Source organism: Mytilus edulis, chromosome 2, assembly GCF_963676685.1.
Source record: "Mytilus edulis chromosome 2, xbMytEdul2.2, whole genome shotgun sequence".
NCBI lineage: Eukaryota > Metazoa > Mollusca > Bivalvia > Mytilida > Mytilidae > Mytilus > Mytilus edulis.
Window position 1 is genome coordinate 80,813,363 of NC_092345.1, and position 27,564 is coordinate 80,840,926.

The 27,564-nt window shown below is 34.0% G+C and overlaps 1 protein-coding gene across 1 annotated transcript; it reads left to right on the forward strand.

The window, feature by feature from the left end:
* The first annotated feature begins 350 nt into the window (after positions 1–350).
* LOC139513123 (rho-related protein racA-like) lies at positions 351–21,020 on the forward strand. The gene is made up of 9 exons (XM_071301346.1): positions 351–532; positions 2,889–3,022; positions 3,225–3,336; positions 6,441–6,634; positions 7,454–7,637; positions 17,398–17,631; positions 18,356–18,462; positions 19,419–19,658; positions 20,559–21,020. Exons 3-9 carry the CDS (start codon positions 3,324–3,326, stop codon positions 20,769–20,771), a joined length of 1,185 nt encoding a protein of 394 aa, XP_071157447.1. The 5' UTR covers positions 351–532; positions 2,889–3,022; positions 3,225–3,323; the 3' UTR covers positions 20,772–21,020.
* Positions 21,021–27,564: the final 6,544 nt, after the last annotated feature.

Here is a 27,564-nt window from a genome sequence, read left to right on the forward strand (position 1 = left end):
AGGAAAGACATTAGATCTAGGTATAGTCTTCATTCAGAAGCGCAATTCTTTTTCACAACAAAACTCACAGGCGCAATGATGGAACAACAACAGTCTAACAATAAACTACACCAATGACTCCTTTTTAGAGTCAAACTTTCAAATTAAAAACACATTTTCTGATCTTTTAACTAGATAGAAAATACTACCAGAAGAAGATGAAATGTGAAAAAAAACTACTTTTTGCCTTTAATTTCTGCAGATGAAATAATGCCCTCGCTTTATTATTTCTCTTTAACGTCGTAAAATGTATTAAACGTTTTATTTTGTTTTAAATTTAAGACCTATTTAGTGTCTTCTCGTTTTGAATTTTGATTTTTCCAGGAAGATTATGACCGACTTCGTCCTCTTTCATATCCACAAACAGATATAGTTTTGTTTTGTTTCTCTATTTCTGGAACAGATTCACTAGAAAATATAACATCAAGGTGGATTCCCGAAATAGATCATTACATCCCAGACTGTCCTAGAGTTCTGGTTGGTTGCAAGTCAGGTAAGCAAATACTTTTTATTTTTCGTTGTCTTTCTTTTTACATTCTGCGAAATGTATTTTTTTCTCTCATTTGGTCACATATAAAGAACTTCTACGACCTTGTTTTTAAAATCTTCCGTAAATTCGAACAAAAAATTCTCTGAAACTGATATTATCAAGATGCTTGATTTCTTGATTGACAACATATTTGTTACGTTCGGAGGACGTACAGTTTTTCAACAGACTGTCGGCATTCCAATTTGAACAAACTGTGCCCCTCTACTTGCCGACTTGTTTCTTTATTATTATGAGGCTGACTTCATGCAGGAACTTCTTAGGAAGAAAGATAAGAAGTTAGCAATATCCTTTAACTCTACTTTTCGCTATATAGATGATGTTCTTTCACTAAATAATTCAAAATTTGGTGACTATGTGGAATGCATCTATCCAATCGAGCTAGAGATAAAGGATACTACAGATACAGTTAAGTCGGCCTCATATCTTGACTTACATCTAGAAATTGACAATGAGGGTCGGTTGAAAACAAAACTTTACGACAAAAGAGATGATTTCAGCTTTCCAATTGTGAACTTTCCATTTCTAAGTAGCAACATTCCAGCAGCACCTGCATACGGGGTATATATCTCCCAATTGATACGATATTCCCGTGCTTGTATTTCCTATCATGATTTTTTTGATAGAGGGTTGCTGCTCACAAGGACCAAGAGTTCCAAATGGTGAAGTTGAAATCATCCCTTCGTAAATTTTACGGACGCAATCACGAGTTGGTTGAACGTTATGGAATAACCGTTTCACAAATGATATCGGATATGTTCCGTACGTCGTAACTACAATCCCCTTCCCTTTCATGAATGTGACCTACCAAATTAGAATATTTACCGGATTTGTTATCACATAAGCAACACGACGGGTGCCGCATGTGGAGCAGGATCTGCTTACCCTTCCGGAGCACCTGAGATCACCCCTAGTTTTTTGGTGGGATTCGTGTTGTTTATTCTTTAGTTTTCTATGTTGTGTCGTGTGTGCTGTTGTTTGTTTGTCTTTTTCATTTTTAGCCATGGCGATGTCAGTTTGTTTTAGATTTATGAGTTTGACTGTCCCTTTGGTATCTTTCGTCCCTCTTTTGAAGATTGTTAACAACACATTAAAACAATTCTAAACAATCGGCAACTTTAATACAAACAAGCTGAAACTTATACTATAATTGTAACATGATATTAATTTTCTACATAAGGAAATGCCTCTACTAAGTCAGGAATATGACAGTTGTTTTCCATCGATTGATGTTTTTGAGATTTTGATTTAGCCATTAGATAAAGGATTTTGCTCTTTTACTTTTTAAAATTAGCCAAATCAATACTGTGTGTTTGCCTTTGTACTCAGATATATCGTCATGCACACAATTCAAGAAACCAAGAGGAAAACAAAATTTGATCTTGGTAAAACATGCTGCATATTATAAAAGTAACTGGGATAAGAAAATGAAGTAAGGTGGACAACTTAAGTCTTTTTTGTTAAAATATTGGTTGTGAGCAAGGTTTTAAAATTGTTTTCCCAAAGTGGTATTACCTATTATCCTCATAATGCACAACTTATTTCAGCTAGCTAACTCAAAGGGGCATAAGCTGTCGAATTCATCTTCACCGATTTGATTCAAATTTTCAGGTCTGATTTATAACATAGTAACGTATATTTTATTACAAAAAAAAAAATAAACCATTACTAATACATAAACTCGATACCAATTATCAGCATTTTTTGTGTAATTTGTCTAGACGTAATTTAAGTATCCATCGAAATGACCTTCAAAGACTGTTGACGGTCATTTTACATGAATATACATATATAAAAAGCGGCCGCGGGCAATGGGATTTTTCTAGGTCTATTTGGTTTCATATTGTAGGTTCAAAGGTATATTTATCATCAATCTTAATGTATAAGAATTTGTTTGTCGTGGATAAAATCAGTAAACTAAGTCTTTCATCCTTCTTTCACTTTCAATGTTCACATGCATTTCCTTTCAAAGGCTGAATCAATGCATAACCCATCTCTAGCTGAGGGGTTAAATTGAAGGTCACATGAATACGGATTCAATAAATTCGAATAAATCACTTGCAAGTGAATAATTCATCAGCGATGTTTCTTAGTTTATTTTGAGAAAATTGACCCAAAATGTCTACAAAAAGCGAATGATTAATAAATCATTTCACGTACTTTTATGATCGAACAAAAAAAAACTTGTTTTATTCATTTTTTTTATGGTCAAAGAAGTATTTGATGTATAATGCTATCTTGTAACAGAATTTTTTTTAAATTCTAAATTGTATAAGTTTATTTAACAATTTTTTCTTTACAGATTTGCGTACTTCTAATCCAAATGTATGTGTTCCTCACACTGAAATAGAAAAAATTGCAAAAGACGCTGGGTTAGAATATTATGAGACCAGTGCACTAATACAAGATGGTTTGAAACATTGTTTTGATAGCGCAGTAAGTTGGCATATGTAATAAGTTTTATATCTTTATTATTTTTTTCTATATATAGGTGACCTTAAATTGATATGTTGATTTTAAAAAGATAATTATCATATTAAAAAATCTTAAACTACCTCTTATGGCGAACGAACAAAATATTGTAACAAAATTTGACAAAAACTAATACAACTTAAGTATATTTTTTTTTCTCCACCAGATTCGATGTGGATTAGCGGGAAGCCGAAAAAAGACAAAATCTAAATCGCCATTTTGAATTTTCAAGAAGAAGAAACCAGATGATCCCATCCCTCCAGTGATGCCTCCAGCTGGTAAGTCAGATAAACTTATATCCCTGTTAATGCTTTCGATAGACAAGCTAAATGATTGTATATTCCAAATGATGCTCGTTAATGCTTTCGATAGACAAGGTAAATGATCGTTAACCCCATTTATGCTATCGATAGGCAAGCTAAATGATCGTATATCCCCATTTAATGCTATCGATAGGCAGTCTTAATATCGTATATCCCCATTAATGCATATGTATAGGTAGTCTAAATGATCGCATATCCCACTGATTCTATAGATAGGCATGCTAAATGACCGTATATCCCAATTAATACTATGGCCAGGCTAAATGATCGTATATCCCGATAGATGCTATGGATAGAAAGCTTAATGATCGTATATCCCCATTAATGCTGTCGATAGGCAAGCTAAATGATAGTATATCCCCAATGATGCTATCGATGGGCAAGCTTAATGATAGTTTTTTTTCCAATGATGTTATCGATCGGCAAGCTAAAGGATTGTATATCCCTATTAATGCTATCGATAGGCAAGTCAGATGATCCTATATCCCCATTGATGCTATCGGTATCTATAGTTGAGACGTTAAGGGCTTACGATACAGTTTTGATCCCGTATTTACATTTTGATAAAAAAAAATCCATATAGACAATTTTTTACCTGATTAAATCAAATATGTAATAAAAAATATACCTTCATGTGCTACTTTTTGAGTAAAATGAGGTCGAAATTTGGATTTGTGGCCGCAAACTACTGTTTGAAAAATAATTTTTTGCTGTATATTTATCAGATTTGAAAAAATTGCACTATTGACGTTTTCATGAAAATTGGCACACATAATCTTCTCACGTAATCAAATCAAACCAAATGACATTTTAAAAAAGAGGGGTCTTTGAACTCGTTTTCAAGTTAAATGAGTTGGAGTGATAAAATTCATTCGAAAACTGCATCTTTTCCCGATAAGTCATAGTTTGACGTTGCGAAAATAACAATTTACGTTGGCAACGTCATAACCTCCCCTGTAACTGTATCGTATGCCCTTAATTGCATCAATACCGTATAAGCAATCAGTCCACACTAATAAATGGCTTTTCTATAACATCATAACAGTTAAGTTATATAAAATTTATATTCTTTGACTAGACAGGTAAATACTATTCCGATAAAAACTACAAATTGTTTTCTCATATTTTACAATAGTCTAAAATAAGGACAGCATATTGACAAAACGTAAAAAAAAATGCGTGTCAGACGTAACAGACTATACGCATAATAACTTTAGCAGGGGTGTTTGTGATCTTCAACACAGTGTTTTATCCGCGAAAATTTGAATGAATGATATGCTTTATATATAAAGTATTGAAATATTACTGAATATGCGTTCCTGTAACTACCAGCGCTATTTTTTTTTGGCAAAAACAAATAGTGTACATTATTGTCAGATTTATAAAAATGTTAAATTATCAAAATTTATAGGTTTTAAAACATAAGATTATATGAAATTTCGTTTCTGTAAATTATGCTCACAAAAGTACATAGATAGACCATATCAAAATCGAATTTTAGCAGCACTCAAACCACATATAAAAATGTATGGCTTCTTGCAAATGTCTTGCAAGATGTCCAATGTCGGAATTCGCCGCTTTTTATAAATAAACTGTCATTTGCGACGTTATTTATTGAAATTTTAGAATTGTTGCATCCTAAATCGAGTGCTCTTCCATAATTGTACTTTAACTCTACAAAACTCTACAAAACAGCTTCATACTTTCTGATACTTTGCGTAGTCAAAACGACTTCGTTTTCAAAGAAATTAAATGTCTTGCAAGTTTGTCCACTGGACGTTTTTCATACGTTTCATCAACGTTGTCGATTCGGGGACGCTTTGGAAATCCTCTGTTTATATTTCATCAGATAGAATTTTATTGATAGTCAGATACTATATCAACAATACCACAAAGTATAAAAAAAATTGATGACTGGGGTTGTTCGATTAAATGAAGTTGTAAAAAGGTTGTGTATTACGAGAGGATAAACAATCATCTTTTTTCAAATTTTCAAACTTGGGAAGCGTAAAACTGTATTTTTTTTTATTTCTCTGCAATAAGATTCATATGTCTAGAACTTGAAACTGAAAATGAAATTGGGCCTGAAGCGTGAATGTATACCTTTCCATATCAAACAAAGCTTGTAAATATATGAGATGAATTTCTTAATTATAATTGTTACGTTATTAAAGAAAATAACGTGAATTTTATGAGCAAGACCCGTTTAACTTGTTATTCACGACAAACTTTTTTTAATTAAAGCAAAATATATATCTTCTTTCGGATCTAAATGGGAAAACATTGCATTTTATTACGCTTTATGTAAATGAGTCTTTGGTAGAGAATTGTCTCATTGGCACTCATCATACCGTATAATTCACATACATCTTCTTATTTCATATAGACGTATGTATTACCCAAATACGATATATTTTGTTGTTTGTTGCTTACGTTACTTTCAGTGGGAAATATTTCATGCATATTCAGTACAGCCAAACATTAAGAAGTATCCATATTGATGTGCAACACAAAAATTTGAAGCGAAATAAAAAAAATATCCCCACTAATCATTTATTGCCGTAAAACGTAAAAAATTGACGTTACCGTTTGAGACGCAATATCGTGCGTAACGTCTGCCAGTGTTTTCCACATTCCCTCACCAGAAATGACAGATGACCCACTCTTTCCTCCTATATGATGTCATCTCGGTAGGTGAGACTGATTATCCATCATACCCTTCCCAGTCAGATGAAATCACATCCGAATGGAGCCTCCATCATACTATTATTACGCTTTTGAAAAGGATAAACTTAAATCAAATTCATTCAAAATATATTTTATTAAGGCACAGATAGATCTTTTTTTTTTTATCAAAATAATAGCAAAAATAAAAAAGATTAGTAATTAAACAGAAGAAATATAGTTGAACATAGTTTTGATCAATTTCCATTTTGTTAATTGACTGTGTAATGTGCTTTTTATTAGATACTTTTCTCCTTTGCTGACTTATGTATTTTGTATTTTTATTTTAAATCATTAATAATAAGTTTGGTCTATATTTAATCTCTTCATTGAAGGAAAGGCTCCTTGGATAGAAATAGAAACTTCGACATTTGCAGAAGATTGGCAGAAGATGTTAGAGGATCCTAAATTTTCCGATGTTACTTTTTTATTGGAAGACGGGCAACAAAAACTTCAGGCACATAAATTAGTTTTATGCTCTGCATCCAAATACTTTTGTCAAATCTTGGGATTGCCAAATAGCAAAACTGTAAGTGTATATAAAGATATTGCTAATAAAATAGAGGATGTCCATTGGGAAAGTGTCGAAGAGGCAACAACCTGACCAAAGAGTAAAAAAATAGTCGAAGGCCACCAATGGGTCTTCAACCCAACGAGAAGATCAGTTTCACTCATTTTTTAATGAAATAAATACAGCAATACAGCAATATGTAAAAAGTGATTCCAGCTGAGAAATTATCAGATATATAACGATTCTTGGTTCAGATTCAACTAATAATTTTGGGATCTCTTATGTATACTTTATTCTCTGATATATACATTATATCAACTTTTCTGCATACCTGCAATTTTGATAGAGTGGGGTGCTCATTTTCACCGGGGACACAATTTCGCCGTTTAAGGATTTTGATGTGTAAAAACTTCAAAGGATGGCTGAAATGGAAGAAATGTACCCGTAGATTATATTTTTATAACAAATATAATATTTTTTTAAACTGAGACAAAATTGCGGCTCCTACCGAAAATGACCGAAAAACGGACAACGATTTTCGGACAATTTCCTGAATAAAAAACACGATTTCAAAGAAGTATTTCTAAGTAAATATTTGAGCTTAAGTATATTTTGCATTTGCAGTTATCTTCATATAGAAATATCAGTACACTTCAAAAACATTTAGGCCTGAACATAAACTGTAGAAAACATGGAAAGATGTGGCGAAAATGAGCACCCCACTCTACTGTTCATTACTAAATTTTATGCTATATTAGCATTGGATTGACATATTAAAATATGATTATGGGAACAAATCAAAACAGCATTTGCATGCTTCTGATTTTCGTTTTTTAGAATCAACTTAGCAATATTGACAATAAACAAATATCACTTGAAGAGTTAAACTCTGGTAGAATAGAAGGCATTGCAGCAGTATATCTATCCGAAGAAAAGTACAAGGCAACGATAACAACAGTCGAAATAAGCGCAAATATTACTGCTAAAACATTTGCACGGGTGCTAGAATTCATTTACACAGGTAAATAAAGTACAATTTAACGTATTAAGTTTCCAAATTATAACCATGTTTTGTGCTACCGTATTTTCTTGGGAAATGAGAAACCAGCTAACATTTATGTTTAAACTTCATAAAGACATAAAGAAACACAACAGTTTGATATTCGATAATACCTGAAGATAGTAATGCAACAATCCAGATTTGGATGGAGAGTCAGTGTCTCATAGGCACCCTTATACCACATCGTCTAATATTTATGTGTGTGTTATTTACAAATTAAATAAATCTATCTAAACTGGCTCCCGCCAAATCCAACACATTTAGTAATGCATTTTATTATTGTATGTTCTCGTGGTAAACCTACATTTATACCGGACAGTATAGTACGTGTTTTCCTTTCCTATTGGTTTATTTCATTTCAATATAAATAAATTAGGTGTATTTAATTTTTAACTCTTCACATTTAACATAATCCGCTTCGCAGATTATTCAATGTGAAGAGTCAAAAATTAATTTTATGGTTCAATAAATTCAAAATAAATAACAGCCATTCATTAAAATGATAAATGTTTACGTACAATATAAAGTTAAATAAACTCATCATAGATACCAGGACTAAATTTTGTATATACGTCAGACGCGCGTTTCGTCTGTTGTAAAGGTGCAATAATTCGATATACCTTTCCTAATATAAGATGTCGTCTAGGTAGAATACACTGTTAGGGCAGGAATCCCAGGGCTGGAGTTCACCACAACTGGGTCGTCTGAGCTCCGGATATATTCTGCGAGGTTGCGCAGTAAATACTAACTGAAGTTCCGGTATCTAATCCGGTTATGGCAATAACTTTCCGGACCTTTACTACATTCCTCCCTGTTTTATTAAACTGTCAGCCATCAATGCTAACACTAACAACGATATACTAAAATCCGCCACCGAACAGAAAACAACTTCATAACTGTCAATCAATCAATAATCAGGTTAAAAGCATATATACAAATCCCCTCCTCCTGCATTTAATCTATATTATACAATTGTCTGGCGTTCCGAGTTGTCACCCTAGCTATTTCCTCGGAGCGTACGTCGAACATGGATGCGAGCTTCCAGATGATTTCCTTAAGTAGTTCAGGAGATGCCTCGTGGTGTCCTTGAGGTTTGAGATAAGGTGAGTCGGTCTCCAAAACTAGATCCTCCAACTTCATCTCACAAACGGTTGCTCTATAACCTGGGTACTTGTTATCCATGAGTAGGAATGGGGAGATACCAAATTTACAGTTTGGAAACATGGTTTTACATTGCCTGTACTCCTCCGTGTCACCGTTAAAACAATGCCAATGTATTGGATGGTCCTCCTCTAGGAAATTGGTTAATGAATCCCTGCACATATTCATTATTTTCTTGTCTCCCCTGCAATGAATCACCACAGGAAGATGTTGCCTTTTAGCTATTCTCAACTGCTCCTCGAATACATGGACCTGTTTCTTAAGTTCTTTGCTATTTGGTTTATCAGAGGAGTCTAACCCACATTCCCCAACTGCAATCATTTTGTTCACACAGATTAGCATCTCTAAATCTGTAATCCACGAATTCAGGACACTCATCTCCTCCCCTTTCACTATCCGTGGATGTATTCCAGCAGTACTTCTTATTCGTCGATCTCTCCTAATCTCTCCCATTTCGTCTATTGTTGGCCAGCGTCTTGGGAATGCATAGTTTGCTACCAGATGTCTTATTTGGTATACTGACTCTCCATCTTTCCATTTATAGATCGGTAAGCCAGAAAATCTGGCTTGTTGTTTCATCTTATCCAAATGGAAATGAGAATCAGTAACCATAATAGCCTTTTGAATACTGCATTGATAAAGGGATATTTCCTTTTCAAATGTAATAAGGTTTTCTGCATCTTCAGTTCCTTTAAATAATAAAGCCAAAATTTTCCAATGTATCAAAGAATATATTGCAGATGGAGGAAATACAGCATGAACGACCTCCACATCAAATCTGTTTTTCTTATTGTAGAAATTTAGTAAGGGTATATCTGTCCAATGGAATACAGCTGATTGACATTGTTTAAAGACAGCTTCTGTTCGTACAAATTCCACCAGATGATCAAGGGTCTTTTTGTCATAGCGCTGGCAAAGTTCCAATAGGAGACCATTCATCAATTCTGTCCATACTGACTGGCATTCTTCTTTGAATATATTATCAGCAATATTGCATTTGTGGAGTTCAAGGCAATGATTTTCTAACATTTTGTTTTGACCAAATTGTTTATGGCAAGTCCAACATGCAGTTAGTGGATTAGTGTACCAGGGCAAATGTTGGTGAAATACATGCCTTCTTACATTAGTGAAACGTCCTGGACATACCGGACAAAGTCTTGCCTTACTCAGATTCCTGCTACTGCCTTTTATCCTTGCCTCTTCCTCCAATCTTTCAGGGATTTCACCATCAAATGGACCATAATCAAGCTCATCATCCATACTTAAAATAAATTAACAAACATGTAAATATATACATAGTTACCCTATTTACACTATTTCAAAATATCTACTGTACATAATCATGTAAGTAGGATGGCATTTGTCTTTTGCGCCTACCTACTTGTCCCTGTTTGGACCCATTATCTAATGTATCTGTATCGCGATTTATATCATCACTGTTCAGAAACAGCGAATTTTGACTCAAGTCATAAGCGAGTGTTGCGTCTAAATCGAAAGGGATGTCAATGAGCGAATGAAGATCTTTAAGAATTATCCGTTCATTATTAGAATTGTTTGTCAGAGAATCTGACACCAAGAAGGGATCATTGTTATCTAAATCGTCAGTCAGAGATTCGGACAAAGGGTTCAAATCATTTTGAGTATTCTGATTCCCACCACTAAATAAAATATCCAGATATAAATCTTCCAGCTCCATATTAGTGTCTCGCTCCAATTTATTCTCAGCTCTTCCAAGAATATCATTTCTAAGTCTCTGTAACCATAGTGGTATTTCTCTGTCAATGCACAATTTGAGTCTATCATGATGCACGACTTCCTCTCTTTTCCTGTCTTTAATCTTAAGCAATGCTGGAGACTTAACTTCAATAACCACATATGGACCTTTCCATGGAGCTTTTAATTTTGGGGATATCCCTACTTTCCTGGCTGTATCTAATTTTAGTACAATATCTCCTACACAATATTTCCTAAAGTTGAGATTTAAATCATAATCTTGTTTTTGACGTTTCTGTGCAGATTTCAAATTATCTCTGGCGATATCATGAGCGTCCTCTAAAGACTTTCTTAAACTTTGAACATACTTACAAATATCTTGATCTGGAAAACGTTCCTTTATTTGTCCTAAAACTAGATCAATAGGCTGATTTACCTCTCGTCCGAAAACCATGAAATTCGGTGAAAAACCAGTCTGTCGATTCTCTGTTGCTCTGATAGCGCCTGCTAATTGTTGTAGGTGTATATCCCATCTGTTTTGAGTCTTCTTTAAGAAACAACGGATTAATTGAGTGATTATTCTGTTATATCTCTCTACCTGACCGTTGGAAGCAGGATGATATGCAGATGTTCTTGTCTTGGAAACTTCAAGAAGATCACACAGTTGTCTAATTACCCTTCCATCTACATTTTTGCCTTGATCTGTATGTAGCTCCATGGGACAACCGAATCTAGATATAGTGCTATCCATTAAAGCTTTTGCTACAACTTCAGCGTTTTGGTTTGGCAAGGGACAACATTCCAACCACTTGGTAAATTGATCTATGATGACCAGAACATACTTATTATTTTGTTTGGTGACTGGCAATGGCCCAAGTATATCCAAATGGATACGTTCAAAAGGAACGCCCGAGTGGTACCTACCCAATTCTGCTTTGGCTCTCTTCAAGGGTTTTTTGTATCTATTGCATATCTGACATGTCGAAACATAAAGTTTACAGTCCATCGTCATTCCATACCAGTAAACTGTGTGTCTTAATTTTGCCAAGGTTTTGTCTTGTCCTAAATGTCCTGCTGATCGTAAATCATGACAAAGATGAAGCATTTCCTGTCTTAATTTCCTTGGTGTTATAAACAAGAGTCTTGGTGCTACTGCATCATCCCAAAAATAGTAGAGTATACCATTTCTAAATTCAAGTTGAGATTTTGTTTGCCACAAATGCCTTACAAATGGGCTACACATCTGTAGATCTTGTTTTGAAGGGGAGAAATCAGTAGATAACCAGGCAATAACAGTACTCAGATCTATGTCATTCTTTTGTGCATCTCTCAATTCAGTTTCAGTATAAGGCTGTAACATCTTCTCTTTTGTGGATGCGACATCTTTAATGCTTACAGCACGTACTGTTAGTGGTTTAACAAAGTCTACTTCTTCTTCAAATGTGGACCACTGATTCCGGGCTCTTGTACAGTATTTACAACCTCCACATGGAAGCTTATTAAGCGAAATACTTGGCAAGTACGAATTGCATTCATTAAGTGTATCTGGGATTCGGGAAAGCGCATCTGCGTTTACATGTTTTTTACCTGGTCTATGTTGAACTAACATGTTGTATTGTGATAGTTCCTCAATCCACCGAGCTAGTTGGCCTTCGATATTCTTGAAATTTAACAGCCAAGTAAGACTATTATGATCTGTACGGACAACAAACTGGTTACCTAGCAAATAATGTCTATACTGCCTTGTAAAAGTGACAATAGCCAATAACTCCTTTCGAGTTGTGCAATACTTTTTCTGAGCTGGTGTTAAAACCTTACTTGAAAAACTTATAGTTCTTTCTTTTCCATCTTGTAGTTGGCTAAGTTCAGCACCAATGGTTTTGTCCGAGGCATCAGTATCGAGTATGAAGGTAGCTTCTGGATCAGGATAGGCTAAAACAGAAGAATTTACTAGTGCTGTTTTTAGTTGTTCAAAAGCATTTTCCTGTTCTTCAGTCCATACAAACTCTGATTTTTCTCCTGTTAATTTATGCAAAGACACAGCAATTTCAGCATAATTCTTTATGTGTTCCCTGTGGTAGTTTGTAAACCCGAGAAAAGATTCAAGCTCTTTCTTTTTCTTTGGTCTTGGCCAACTTTTTACAGTTTGCATATTCTCCGGATTTACCGAAATACCATCTTTGTTTACAATTTTTCCCAAAAACTTGACTTCTTTTTGAAATAAGAAGCATTTGGACGGTTTAAGTTTTAAATTGTAGTACTGAAATCTTTTTAAGATGTGTAGAAGCTTACTCAAATGATCTTCAAAGCTGTGACCTAAAACGATGACATCATCCAAATATGCAAGGCATTCTCTCCATGTCAGACCTTTCAAAACCAACTGAATGACTCGGCTGAAAGTTGCTGGTGAGTTACATAATCCAAACGGCAGTCGGACATGCTCAAAAAGTCCATATTTCGTGACAAAAGCTGTTTTATGTCGATCCTTCTCATCGATCTCTATTTGCCAATACCCTGCAGCCATGTCCAACGTACTCATGTAGGCGCTTCCTCTCAAAGTATCCATACAAGACTCAATCTTTGGCAAAGGAAAAACGTCCTTAGTTGTCACTTTATTAAGGGGACGAAAATCAATGCAGTACCGCAGACTGCCGTCCTTCTTTCTTACTAAAACAGGACAGGAACACCAATCTGAAATAGAAGGTTTAATAACCCCCTTATCCAACATTTGATTAAGATGTTTTTCTTCTTCATTTTCAAATTTCAGTGGAGTTCTACGCATTTGTTGTTTAATAGCAGCTGCTTCCCCTGTGTGAATTCGGTGTTTAATATCCCCATTAAACAATCCTAGATCCATGTCTCCTTTAGCAAAAATATTTTGAAATTCAATGAGTACTTCAGCAATCTTTATGCTACGATCTATGTCAAAATATTCTACTGTTCGAGTATACAAATCTTTCAGGTGTTCTGGAATCTTAGAATTGAGTTCTTTTAATTTGTTAAGTTTATTTACAGAATCTCCATCTTTTATTACAGTACGAATTTTTTTTGACGGGTTGACAGAAAATCTGTCACCTTTGGGCGGTTTGACAGAAAATCTGTCACCTTGGGGCGGGCTGACAGAAAATCTGTCACTTTGAGGCGGACTAACAGAAAATCTGTCACCTTGGGGTGGACCAGCAGAAACCCTGTCACCTACATGTACCTTTTCCAATGTCTCAAAATTACCAAATGGCGAACTGACAGAGAATCTGTCACTTACGTTTTCTGATGTTTCACATGAATATGGATTATCGACATTGACAGAAACTCTGTCACTATGTACCTCGGGGTCTTCAGCCAAATCATCCTGATCAGTTACAACATTGTATATCTCCATACCAATACCAAATTTATGACCCCCTTTCAATGTGATAAAAGTGTCTGTGTCGTTTCGAAATACAGCCTTCACGGTTTCATTCTTAGCAATTAAAGCATTTGGGGACAAAAGACCTTTTAAATTGGATTTCGGCTGAATGATTATATCATCTGCTGGGGTGTGATCAATTTCCATATCAACTATTTTTAAGCTATGAGGTGGCACAACTGTTTTCTTCTTTATACTAATCCTGTATAAATTTATTTCTTCTCCCTCGTTCCCAACCAAACATACTGCTGGTATAGCCTCATTGTTTATGTGGACAGTGTAGTTTGCCATATCAATAACTGCTCCAAATTTCTCCAAGAAATCAATACCCAGAATGATGTTATCATTTATGTTAGCAGTTACAAACCTCCATTTTGATTTTAACTTTCCTATTTCGATAGGTATCTCCTCTGTATATCTAGCATCAATCTTAGAATTCCTTCCAGCTCCTCGCAAAACTAAATGTTCCTTTAGTTTAATTGTTGACTGAAAAAGTGGTAAAATTGAAGTACTCAAAACAGATATTTGAGCAGCACTATCTATTACAGCCTTAAATGTTTTCCCTAAAACTTTCATCTCAATGAACAAGGTTTTTGATTTTTTGTTTTTATCAAATGAAAAAATTTCTTGAATCGAAAACTTTTGTTCTTGCCCAGACATTTCTGTTGGCGGTTGGCCTGTATCATCTGAAAAGGTCAAGGATTGGCCTACATCCTTGGCCCTGAGTCGTTTAAAGCTTTTGGTGATGGAGATCTATTATTACGATAGGGAGAACTGTTTCTTGGCTTCTTGCAATCCCTACTAAAATGACCTTCTTCCCCGCAATTATAGCAGTTACCTCTTGCAGGACTATTGTACCTTCTTTGTGGCGAAAAAGCTCGATCTGTTCTCTGTGGTGACCTTGACCTCATATTCTGACTTACTATGCTCAATACTTTTTTTACCATAATCTTCGTTTCTAATAAATCATCTTCTGTCTTCTGTAATCTTTTCTCGAACACATTTATCTTATTTGCTCCTTCTTCAGACTTCATAATTGCACGTACATTTTGTACTGATGTTTCCTGTGTATCCTCATTTTCATCATTTTGCTCCATAAAAGAAACCCTTTTAATTTCTGCTCTTCGTGTACCCATTATGACTTTTTGATTCGCCACTGCACTTCGTACATATTGTACCGCTTGATCCAGAGCATCTGGATTTTTGTCCATAGCAGTCAAAGCTGCACGCTTGTCTACACAACCTTTAAGAAAAGCATCTGTTGCCAAAGTTTGTACGAAATTATCCGGGGTATCCGGGTAGCCATCGGTAGCCAGCTCCTGTGCTCTTTCTGCAAATTCCTCTAACGATTCCTCTTGCTCTTGTTTAAGATCTTGCAAAAGTCTTCTGACAATGTGTGGTGGTTCCTTTCTACCAAAACGCTCTTCCATTTTTTTACATAAGCTTTCATAATTAGTTTGTACGAACTTTGGTCTCGAGCTATAAAATTTCAAAGCTTTATCTCGCAAACATTCAATCAATTTATACAACCTTTGCTCACTCTGCCACTTGCATCTATCAGCTATAGTGCTAAATTGTAGATAATAAGGACGCCAGTCATTTCTGCCATCATATGTTGACATCTTTGGTGCTGTGGGACCACCATACTCTGCGTGTTTATGATCATTAGCATTATATTTTCCTTTCAATAGTTGAACAGGACTACTCTTTTCCTCTTTTTCGGCTATTACTTTTTCTACTTTAAGCAAAGTTTCTTTCTGCTGTAGTTGAGTCTGAATTTTCTTTGAATATTCATGTATATCTTTAATCTCTTCATTCTGTGATTTAATCATTTCTTTCATTTGTTCAATTTGTTCCTGTTTCTGTTTTGTATAAACGTCTCTTTGTTGTTCAAACATAAGCCTCTGTTCTTCTATATGTGCTTTACTCTGTTCAGAAATTTTCTCTATTTTTGTTTGAAAAGTCTCTGCCATATCATCTCTGGATTTTTCTACCAACAAAATCTTATGACGTAATGACTCAATGGTGTTTTTCAGGACCTCTTGACCTTCATCAGACTCCTCTGGGTCCTCAAAACAAATTATTTTCTCATTCAACAGTGCAGTCCACAATGATTGTGGTGCTTCTGGAATCTCCTTTAAATTATCTAAATTAAGTAATCCATCTTCTTCTCTCTTTGCAATTATTGCTAAGGCTCTAGTTTCACCTATCTTTTTAATCGCTTTTAACTGTGTAAAGTTAGCTTTGTTTATATTAATAGGTTTCGCCATTTTATCTTTACGCAATGTTTATAATTATGCGATTTATTATTTACAAAATAACCGTGTAGCGATTTGTCGCGGTTCTGTCAGTAACACTGACACAATAATATAAATATGCAGTTTATTATTTACTGAATAACAATGTAGCGGCTTGTCAGTAACACTGACACAATAATATAAATATGCAGTTTATTATTTACTGAATAACAATGTAGCGGATTGTCAGTAACACTGACACTGATTTATAACTATGCGATAATTTTTCAGTGATTAGCCGTATTGCGGAGTGTCAGTAAAACTGACACCAGGAATTTTTCACAAATTTTCAAAAATTTTCAAAGTAGATATTTCTATGAAAACAAATGGATGTATGGGCAATCGGTTATCAGAAATTCTGATATTAAATTTCCATGATTATTATACTCATGAAATATGTAATGTTCTTTTCTATAGGTACAATAACTGTTTGTTTTCTTTGTTGTGATTTTTCAGTTTTGCCGCCAAAATGTCAGGAAACAATGAATGTCTCGAGTCGATTTAAAGTCGATTCGAACCGACTTCTGACACCAATGTTGTAATAATTCGATATACCTTTCCTAATATAAGATGTCGTCTAGGTAGAATACACTGTTAGGGCAGGAATCCCAGGGCTGGAGTTCACCACAACTGGGTCGTCTGAGCTCCGGATATATTCTGCGAGGTTGCGCAGTAAATACTAACTGAAGTTCCGGTATCTAATCCGGTTATGGCAATAACTTTCCGGACCTTTACTACACGTCTACAAAAGACTCATCAGTGACGCTCGAATCCAAAAAAGTTAAAAAGGCCAAATAAAGTACGAAGTTGAAGAGCATTGAGGACCAAAATTCCTAAAAGTTTTGCCAAATCCAGCTATTAATTGTAAACAGTTAATTTATAAATATAATCATATCAATGATAATTCATGTCAGCACAAAAATGACTTTACAACTTTTAGAATATAAAAGGGAAAATAACAAAAATATCGAACTCCGAGGAAAATTCAAAACAGAAAGTTCATAATCAAAAGGCAAAATCAAAAGCTCAAAACACATCAAACAAATGTTATAATTGATTAAATCATAAATTTTAAAAGTCATATATTTTTTATCGAATTCTTTTAAGACATATATTTCATTGGATTGTTTTTATTAATATTTAGGTGTTCCAAGGATTCCAGAAATTCATGAAGATTTGTCAGAAGTACAGGAACTATGCCGAGTTGCAAAAATATTCAATCTTTCCATGCTGGAAACCATTTGCAGAAACATTGAGAACGAAGAGGACTTTCTGAATCCGAGTATTGGTACTTATCTCAACGACGAGACTGGAAAAGAAATGAAAACCTTGTTTTTTAATAAACCATCATGCTGTGACGTTATCTTTAGAGTCGAAGGTAAATCTAATGTATATTATGATTTTTTAAACAGGTTTCGAAGTGACAATTAACCTTCTTTACTAACTAATGTCTTATAATAAAGAGACAATTCACACTAGTTTAGAAAAAAAATAGCCATCGAATTAGTGATTTGAACTATGCATTATGTTAATATGCAAGATGTGCATGCATGTATGTTACATTTTAGATTCGAAATAAAGGTTCATTCATTTTAAGTATGAACGGCAATAAATGCTCAATGTGGTGTACTATGTATTATAAATTATCTCTTTAAATATGAAGGGTATCAGAAGTGTGCACATTTTATTATTTAATGAATAGCTATTATCTATTTTGAATTTATTAAACCATAAAACTAATCTTTGACTCTTCACATTGAATAATCCGCGAAGCGGATTATGTAAAATATGAAGAGTCAAAAATTAGTTTTATGATTCAATAAAATCAAAATAGATAATAGCCATTCATTATAAATAAATTTCTATCAAAAATAAGGCTCAAGGAACATTTTATATTATTTATATTAACAATAACAACGTACACACATGTTGGCGTATGAATACACAGAGGGGGCGTGTCACCATCAAAATTGACAACATTGAAAATAAAACTAATAATTTTAACCAATCAGAAGACAGTAAATATACCAAATTTATTTATACCTAAATAAGGTTATATATTAAAGTTGTTGTATTGTCTGAAAACCATGTGTATATTGTAGATCAGAGTATCTATGCCAATAAAGTGGTTCTATGTGCCAGATGTCCTGTGATGGCAGCTATGTTTAGTGGGAAATTTGTGGAAAGTGACAATGAAATATTAACAGAGGTAATTCAATTTGAAATTCTTTATTTTTTCATATATATCAGTGAACAAAGTCAGCGAATTGATCATAACATAGAACAAATAGGAAAAACTATTAAATTATTCAATGAAAAACATTTATTTGCACTACGAGCGAGTATTTATTAGATAAATTGAGTCAAAAAGCGAGAAAATATTGAATTGTTGATGACTTACGAAGGGAAAAAATTTATTATGCGGAAAATGATGACAACACGGCACTCAATTTCGAAGATGAAGATCGAAAGTATTCATATATCTGCGACGGAATTAAAAAAAATATCTCCTAAGTGTTCTTGCATTTATTTTTCATGTATTCCTGTCATTATAGCGCAATTTAAACATTGCCATTAAGCGCGATGTTTTGCTAGACACACAAAGAGGTTCAACCTACCCATGTGAGCTTATGCCATCACTTGGCCTCCGTCGTCGACCGTCGTCGTCGTGGTCGTCGTCGTCGACGTAAACTATTTCAAGAATCTTCTCCTCTGAAACTACTGGGCCAAATACCTTCAAACTTCAACTGAATGTTCAATATAGTATTTAATTTATAAATTGTATCCGAACTTTTGATACATCAACAAACATGGCCACAATGGCTAGCAATATAACATAGGGGTCAAGTGCAGTTTTTGGCTTATATCTCAAACCTGAAGTATTTAATGCAAATCTGACATAGGGTTAAATGTTCAACAGGTCAAGATCTATCAGCCCTTAGATTTTTGCACGATGAGTGTCTGATTGGCAAACCTACAACATCTCCTAACTTTTAAATGGATGCATTAAATAGTAACCAATTAACAAGAGCGCTTCATGCTAACATTTCGATTTTCGATATTTCTTATATTCAGTGAAAAAAATGTCTTAGAGAACATGTAAAATTATAGATATTGCATTTGGTAGACATGCTTTGAACTGAATTTGATTTGATTTTATTTTAGGTGAAAATACCAAACACTTCCGTGGAATGTTTTCTTGCATTGTTGGAATACATGTATACAGATCATGCTCCAATCGAAGAAACTGATTCTGTTGGCATTGTGGTATTGGCAGATGAATATGGACAGTCTCGATTAGTTGATCTGTGTGAATTGTATATAACAAAAGAAGTTGATAAAAGTGTCACAAAACGGATTGAAAAAGCGGAGATTGATGTTATCGGTCTTCTGCTCACAGCTCAGGTAACTCTTTTATTGCTACTATTGTTATTGCTTGAAGCGACACTATAAATTCATAATTTTATCGGCATTTTTTATATTTTCCCATTTGATCTTACTGCCTTATAATTTTTAAAGATTGAGAACAAGACTGGATACCTGAAAATATTGGACAATGACGTCTTGTATAAGTGCTCAAGTCCACCCGCATCAATTAAACATTAAAATGCATGCAACTTCAATTATACAACTGAACAACTTTACAAACGTTCCATACGCTTAAATGTAGTTTTACTTCCCATTTCTTTTTACTCCATATCGAAATACGAACGAAAAGGAAAATTGCATTTCAGATAAATTTCCAATATAAAGAATTATAGCATTTAATTTTTTATGACGAATTTAACAGCTCGATATTAATCACCCTAGCAGGCTCGCTTGAAGTTCTTGCTGATAAAGACATTATAAAAATCAAGATGCCATTATTTTATATGTATTTTCTATCTCACAATGGAAACCTTGACATTGTTTTATTTTCATTGGTCACAATTTCTTATAAGCACTAAAAATAAATCGAAATTCTAGTGATCTCAATTTGTTAAGTGTTTTCTTCAGAGATATTTTTTTTAATAAAATATTTATACTGCTTAAACCTATGTAATATATAACAAGTGTTTACATAACACTCATTATGGTCACGTATATGCTTACATGTGATAGTGATATGTCAGTCAACATATGCTTGACACCATCCACGTGACTATCACGTGTCACCTTTTTTTTATATTTTTGAATTATCTTGTATATATTCGATCATTTTGTTGTTAATTAAAGCATTAATCTATGTATTTACTGGTATCAGGTGCATTTTTGTCTAGACAGTTCAAGTTGAATATGGTATACTAAGAATTTAATTTATTTCAGGCTTACAACGCTAACCAGTTAGCTGGATGGTGTTTACATTTTATTTCTTCCAACTACATAGCTTTTGAAAAGAGGCAAGACTTTTCCAAGTTAAAAGGAGATAACAAAGATCATGTTGAAGAACATCGTTGGCCTCCGTTGTCGTACCTTAAAGAGGTGGAAGTTTATGAAGCAGAGATGAAGAAAAGAGGCGAAAAGTGTAGAATAATGTGAAGTCGCTGGTTAAAACAATTACCGATTTCATAAAAGCTTCACAGGGTCGTTGGCAATTTTGCAATTATGTGATTTTATCGAAAGGACCATTGTAATTCTCAGACCGAGACTTTCAGCTAGAGATGTTAAAGATATAACTTCGATTTATTTCGGAACACTGTAAAAATGCAATGGAAACAATATATTGTCACACGGTTGAAAATATTGTTTAATTTGAAAGCTTAAATAAATCTTAAGTCTTTTTTTCTATATTGAGTAGTTCTTACATGGTTCTAATATGATTTTGCAAAATATCTAATTGATTTGACTTCCAAATTGGACTATGAATTTAATGCATAAAACAAATGGTAACTTGCTTATTTTAAAGACAACTTTTGTGAAGAAAATCATTGGCATCCGTTTGTCGTACCTTAAAGAGGGTGGACGTTTATGAAGCAGAGAAGAAGAAAATAGGCGAAGGGTGTTGAATAATGTTAACAAATACAACATAAAACAAATGTTACCTTGCTTATTTTAAAGAAAACAAGAGATATTTAACCAACGATATCGTGTCATAGTTTACCACTCAGCTGATACCTCGCAGAAGACTATAAGTCCCGAAGTGTATCACAAGCGTAGTAGTCATAACTTCGGATTTCGCATTGAAACAAACATTTTTTTTCCTTCAAAATTTGATGTTATTTGTTCTGCCTCAGTGCATATTATAGCCATAAGACACAAACAGATATAATCATTTATTCCGAAAACCACGAAACAATGAGTTCGACATATTTGTGCTATGATATTTTTAAATGATTATGCGTTGACGTAGTTTATGATACTTTCGCTCATTACACATATGCAAAAGCTATCATATCAATGCTTAAGTATATGTTATCGAAAACAATGTTTTACGTCCTACAAATACAAACGTGAGTTTTGTTTTAAACAAGTACCAAGTCAGGAAAATGGCCATTGTTACATTATACTTCGTTTCTGTGTGTGTTACGTTTCGGTGTTGTGTCGTAGTTCTATTATATTTGGTACGTTTCCCTCAGTTTTAGTTTGTAACCCGGATTTGTTTTTTCTATATCGATTTATGAATTTTGAACAGCGGTATACTACTGTTGCCTTTAATTTATCAAACATTGTTCTATACAGTATTCAATATTCACAATCAGTCTACCAACAAAACCATCTTACTAACTGGTCTTGTATATGTAACAGCTTTTCCTTCCTTACAGATGCAGATACGAGCGCGTCTTGCGTACTTTTTAATCATCGCTTTTCATAACATCCTTAACATTGCCTAGTGGCCAATCTCCTGGGTAAACAAATTTGTTTTTCATACGAATTACATCTCCGACCTTAATATTGTCAACAAGCAATTTTCGTCTCTGTTGCAAACTTTGTGAATAATCTTACCTCAAATGCTTCCAGAAAATATCTGATAGTACTTTCACACATTTCCACTGATATTTCTGAATTTTACTGTGCGCTGTGTTTTTGTTATTTCACACTTGCTAGTGGTAGAGGGGAGGGTTGAGATATCAAACATATGTTTACCCTCTACTGCCCTTACCTGCATGTTTGTGCCTGCCCTTAGTCAAGAAACGCTAGTCTTTGCAAGTCCTGTATGGTTTTTGGTGGAAGAAGACTGCAAGTCTTCTGAAGACCTATGGTGCCGACTTTACAACCGTTACAACCTCCGTATGCCGCATCCGTTTCTGTGCATAACAATTTCATAAAAACTTCCGATTCTTGACATCGATTTTTACTCATGATTAAGCATCTGAATCTTTTTATTTGTAAATTAGGATTGAAAAACAATCACTATCGTAAATATGTACTCTTTCATTTATGTAAATTATTAGATTTCATCTCATCTACATGAACATTGTTTGTTTACTTGTAACCGGATGTTTTTAATGTAGATTTTGTAGTACGCATGTGTGAATTTAGATCGGGTCGACTCGCCCTGTTTACATGTTCGCTCTTGGTCTGTTCGTCCTTAGTTCTTTCGACCCTATAGTACGTTCGCCCTGTGTTCATTCTCTTCACTCTTATCAAGGACGTTTTATAATACGTTCTTGCATTTATTAAAAAAATATTATCGTTAAAAAAACCTCTCAAACAAGATTTAGTGAAAATCATCTGTTCCTTATTTTGTTCCCAAGGATAAACAATCGTGTTCAGCCAATCAAATTCTGTGATTCTCATGATCAAATTAATAAGCCAATCAAAAACGTTTTCTCTGAAGATTATTCTAACATGCTAGATTTTGAACTTTGTTGTTTTCATCTTGTAAAATCCTGAATATGGCACAGCCGCAGGTGAATTTTCATCTGCAAAGAGGGTTCTTACACAGCTTAAGGATAAACGCATGGCTGATTGACAAAATTCAATGATGCAGTACTACAATAAAGATAATACTGAATAGTAGTTTTTCACTAATTTATTGACATAATACGTTATGTTTGTATTCAATTAAATCATTTAAAGCACAATGTACTATTCTTTTTTTCACAAAGACCAACAAACAGGTTTGATGAAGTTGAAATCCAATCAACTTGAAACCGTAGTATTACACATGTGTTCCTTATGATATGATCTTTCTAATTTTTCTGCCAAATTAAAGATTTTACCTAATTTTCATGGTCCACTGAACATAGAAAATGATTGTACGGATGGGAAATCTATGTACTTATGACTCATTCTTGTTTGAAGAAAAAAATACGTCATAACGATAATGGAACAAAGCAGGCTGGGTTAGTGGGGCTGCTTTTATGGTAATTCAAGTTACCTTTTATTCACCTTCTTCCACCTCAGAGCTATCAGCTCTTTGATTTGTATATTTTGATTGATTTATTTTTTTCCATAAGAAGTAGAAGTTATTGTTAAGGGACCAAATGAAGCTGTGTTAAAGAACCATATTTGTGGCCTTGGACTGTTTTTTGCTCATTTGTCGGGCTGTTGTATCTTTGACGCATTCTTCATTTTCATTCTAAATATTTTGTTGAACCCAAAAGTCAATATTCTCTTATAGGTGAAACAACTATGTACTGACCAAGTTAGAAAGGTAACAATTGTTCTATGATAACATTTTGTTATCCAATAGTTGAACATACCTTCCTATAATGAGCTTGCAACATGCACGATCACGAATTTAAAAATTAATGGTATCATGCAAACGAATCAGTAGAACTAGTTATTTCTGTTATTCTCAATTCTAACATAGCATTGTGAAGAACGGATGAAAGCTCACTCTTTTGAATCCCTTTTAAAGTTTTCTAAAGATTTTTTGTTTCAGAGTTGCATACTTTAACCGTCAAATTTATCATGCAATTTTTCATATCGCACAATAAATCAGCAACCATTTGATTCTAAGGGATGGGGACTTGCAATTTTAAAAATAAAAAGTTCCTGTCCCAATTTAGTTGGGAGTAAGCAATCTTGCATCAAAAGGATCGCTTCGCTCGCAACATTTCACAAAATTATATTTAAAAGTTACAGATTATCAAGGTAAGTGCATCAGAAGCTAAAAATCTATAAAAAAACAATTTTGTTTTGTTTTTGAATTATCAATCAAATTTTTCCTTTTTGGGGCAATAACACACCTCTTTCCACTGACCTTTGATTAATCGATAATTTATGCTATGATATTTTTACATTTCAATAGAACCAAACTTCTAGACTTCGTTCTTGCTGATCAATTTGTTTTGGAATTGTATGTATATTCAACAAAATAGGTGCTTGTTTCATGAAAGTAAATTTACTGAAAAGTAAAAACACAAAAATACTGAACTCCGAGGAAAATTCAAAAAGGAAAATCAAAAATCAAAAGGCAAAATCAAAAGTCCAAACACATCAAACGAATGGATAACAACTGTCATATTCCTGACTTGGTACAGGCAAAAAGAAGGGGACAAACAGTTGATTTTGAGGAGTTTTATGCCACTTTTTGGACGAGCAGAAAAAAAATATTTTGGCCCTGGTCCGATCGGAAATAAAACATGGCTGCCTTTCTGTTTTTCAGTTAGGAGTAAGTATAATCTTATCTCATCAATTAAATTTGCCACGCGCCCTCTTCAGAAGTAAATGGTTGTTCCAAATTTACGGTGCTTTAATCTTAAGATTATGGGGATTTCCCCTCATAGATCCCATTTACTATCTATATAATTTTTGCTTTGTTTGAAAAAACTTTGTTTTGTGATTTATTTGAAGAAACTTTATTTTAACTTTGAAAATTTTCTGGTTAGTCATTATAGAGTTACGGGACTATCATATTAATCAAATCTTTCCCAAGTTGTACACTTGAGTATGACTTGGTGCATTTACTTGATACTTTACAAAACTGTACAGTTTGAAGTCATGAAAGTATTTGAAATTTTCAAGTTTTTTATTCAAGAGTTTGTTATTTTCACACACGTCCCGCCAGCTCGTGCATGGGTTTGCTAAGCTGACTTTGGCAAACTTTTGTTACACCTGTCGTTACTGCTCTCCATTGTGATAATGTTTTACTGTGTTTCGTTATTGAGATGCTGTCTCAGTTATTTTCATACCTCCCTCTCCTTTTTCAAAAAATAACCATGCATGCAATTTGACGACCTTCTTTAATTAAAATTATTAGCCAAAAGTTTTAACAAGAAGCCTATATATACACATTACCTAATTAATAGTGATTTTATTAAGGTATATATAGCAAGACCGAACTTGGATGTGTACTGATTGATAATCTAGTCTTAGATGCATGATTTTTTTATTAGTTGTTAGTGGCTTTGAACTAGCTGTCAGTAACTGTGAGTACTCTCAGATCTGTACGTAGTGTCTTTTTGTTGTTGGGATATACAAGTAACCGGCCTCGTCCACTCTGTGTAGTATTTCTATTTGTATCCATCTAATGACTTAAACCTTTTTCAACTGATTTTTATAGTCCGGGATCATAATAGTTAACAAGTTATCAAACAAGAGGGATGGGAATGACCCCAGGGACTTCCCTTTTATTTCATTTCATTTGTTTTATTGTCCCATACAAGACAGACAGACAGAATGAAAGACAGAATATTTTATTATATTATTAATTCCAGGGGCGGATTTAGGCGGGGGCGTGGCGGGCGTGCGCCCCCCCCCCCCTAAAATTTGCAAAGCATGGGTTGTCCTCAGCTCAACAAAGTATCTGAACAGACGACGAATATCAATGTCGTCGCATTGCATCTGTTGAAAGAAGTATATAAAACATTAAGTTTAACAGAATCAACGTGATTACTAATAAACTGACCTACGGTTTATTTATGAGTTCTATAAAATCAAAGAAAGGTGTCAATCGCGGTACTGCGTTTGGTGAAAAAATATCATAGGTTTTTAGCAGTTCAAGTAAAACAATTGTGACATGCCGGGTAGTTGCGGATTTTATAAACAATTTCTTTGATAATTGAAGTTCAAAAACAACCCTACCTCACTTTCCCACGAAGTAGGCCAAATAAACTGGACCCCTGTTGTGGTCACTTATCGCTACACTGACGCGAAGCTATAGATAGAACGGCGGACCAGTTTATAGGCCAAAGTGCCCTACTGGCCGTTCTCACTTTCAACCTGTAAAGTTTGCCAAAGCATGCATAAACGGTCAAGGCCCCAACCCGTACTACCGTATTACATAGGATGCCACGAAAATAAACATATATTTATATCTTCGCAACGGGACCTCATTCTGATTTTACTGGTTTGCGGTAGAAATGTATATAAAAAGTTTGACACGACCTCCGGAAATAGAAAAAAAAAGAAAAATTAAGAAAAGACAATTAAAAATCGCTGGCAAAAGTAGAAATTCTTGTTTTCAAAATCTTATATTGGTCGGTGTGCTATTATTGAGTTAATGAATAGAAGCTCGCAGATTTCTTGTTAATTATGGTGATTGCAGCATGGCAGGGGTGGATTTATGCGGGTTTAGCTTGAAACTTAAATTTCTCGCTAATTTTACCACAAAATATTTATTTCTCGCCACGTTTGGCAAGATATCTACATTGCACCTTCTCTAGAAGAATATTTAAAAAAAGTTCGATAATAATACCTCAAAAAGAAATTTAAGTTTGCGCCTCCCCCTAACCAAAAACCCTGGATCCGCCCCTGAATTCGTATATTTTAACAAATTTGATTCGTTTAGGGATAGTCACATGTTAAGCTATATTTTCGAAGGTAGAGAGAAAACGGCGGATAGCAAAACGCATATTGACCTGCAAAAAGCATATTGCACGGTTATTTTTAGAATATCTAAAAACCAATATACTTTGTGACGTCATGTAATGAATTTTAGGATATTGTTTAACGTTTTGAAACACATGATATCTGTGATCGATTATTTGACGAAAAAAATATTCAAATACATAAGATGTCAAAAAAAAAAAGTAAATGAAATAACATCTAAATATGTTGTTATTGTCAAGGAGAAAATGTCATATCTTTAAAATTCCAACAAACCTAAATGACGATTTTGATACATTTTTGTACAAATATGGTCAGAAATTAATAATATAACAATTATAGCCTTTGTATGAGGTCAATACAGGATATATCGACCCAAAGAAGTATATCGACCTTGGACTTCGTCCTCAGTCAATATTCTTCTTTCAGGTCAATATATCCTTGTATCGACCTCATACAAAGGCTATATTTGTATAATAGTGTCACATACCAATACAGAACAATATCATTCATCATATTAATATTAGTATAAAAATACAAATAAAAATGTAAATCGAAGTTAAAATATCGGTATTCAGCCATGACTGACTTATGGGACACCTTTGCTTTAAAACTT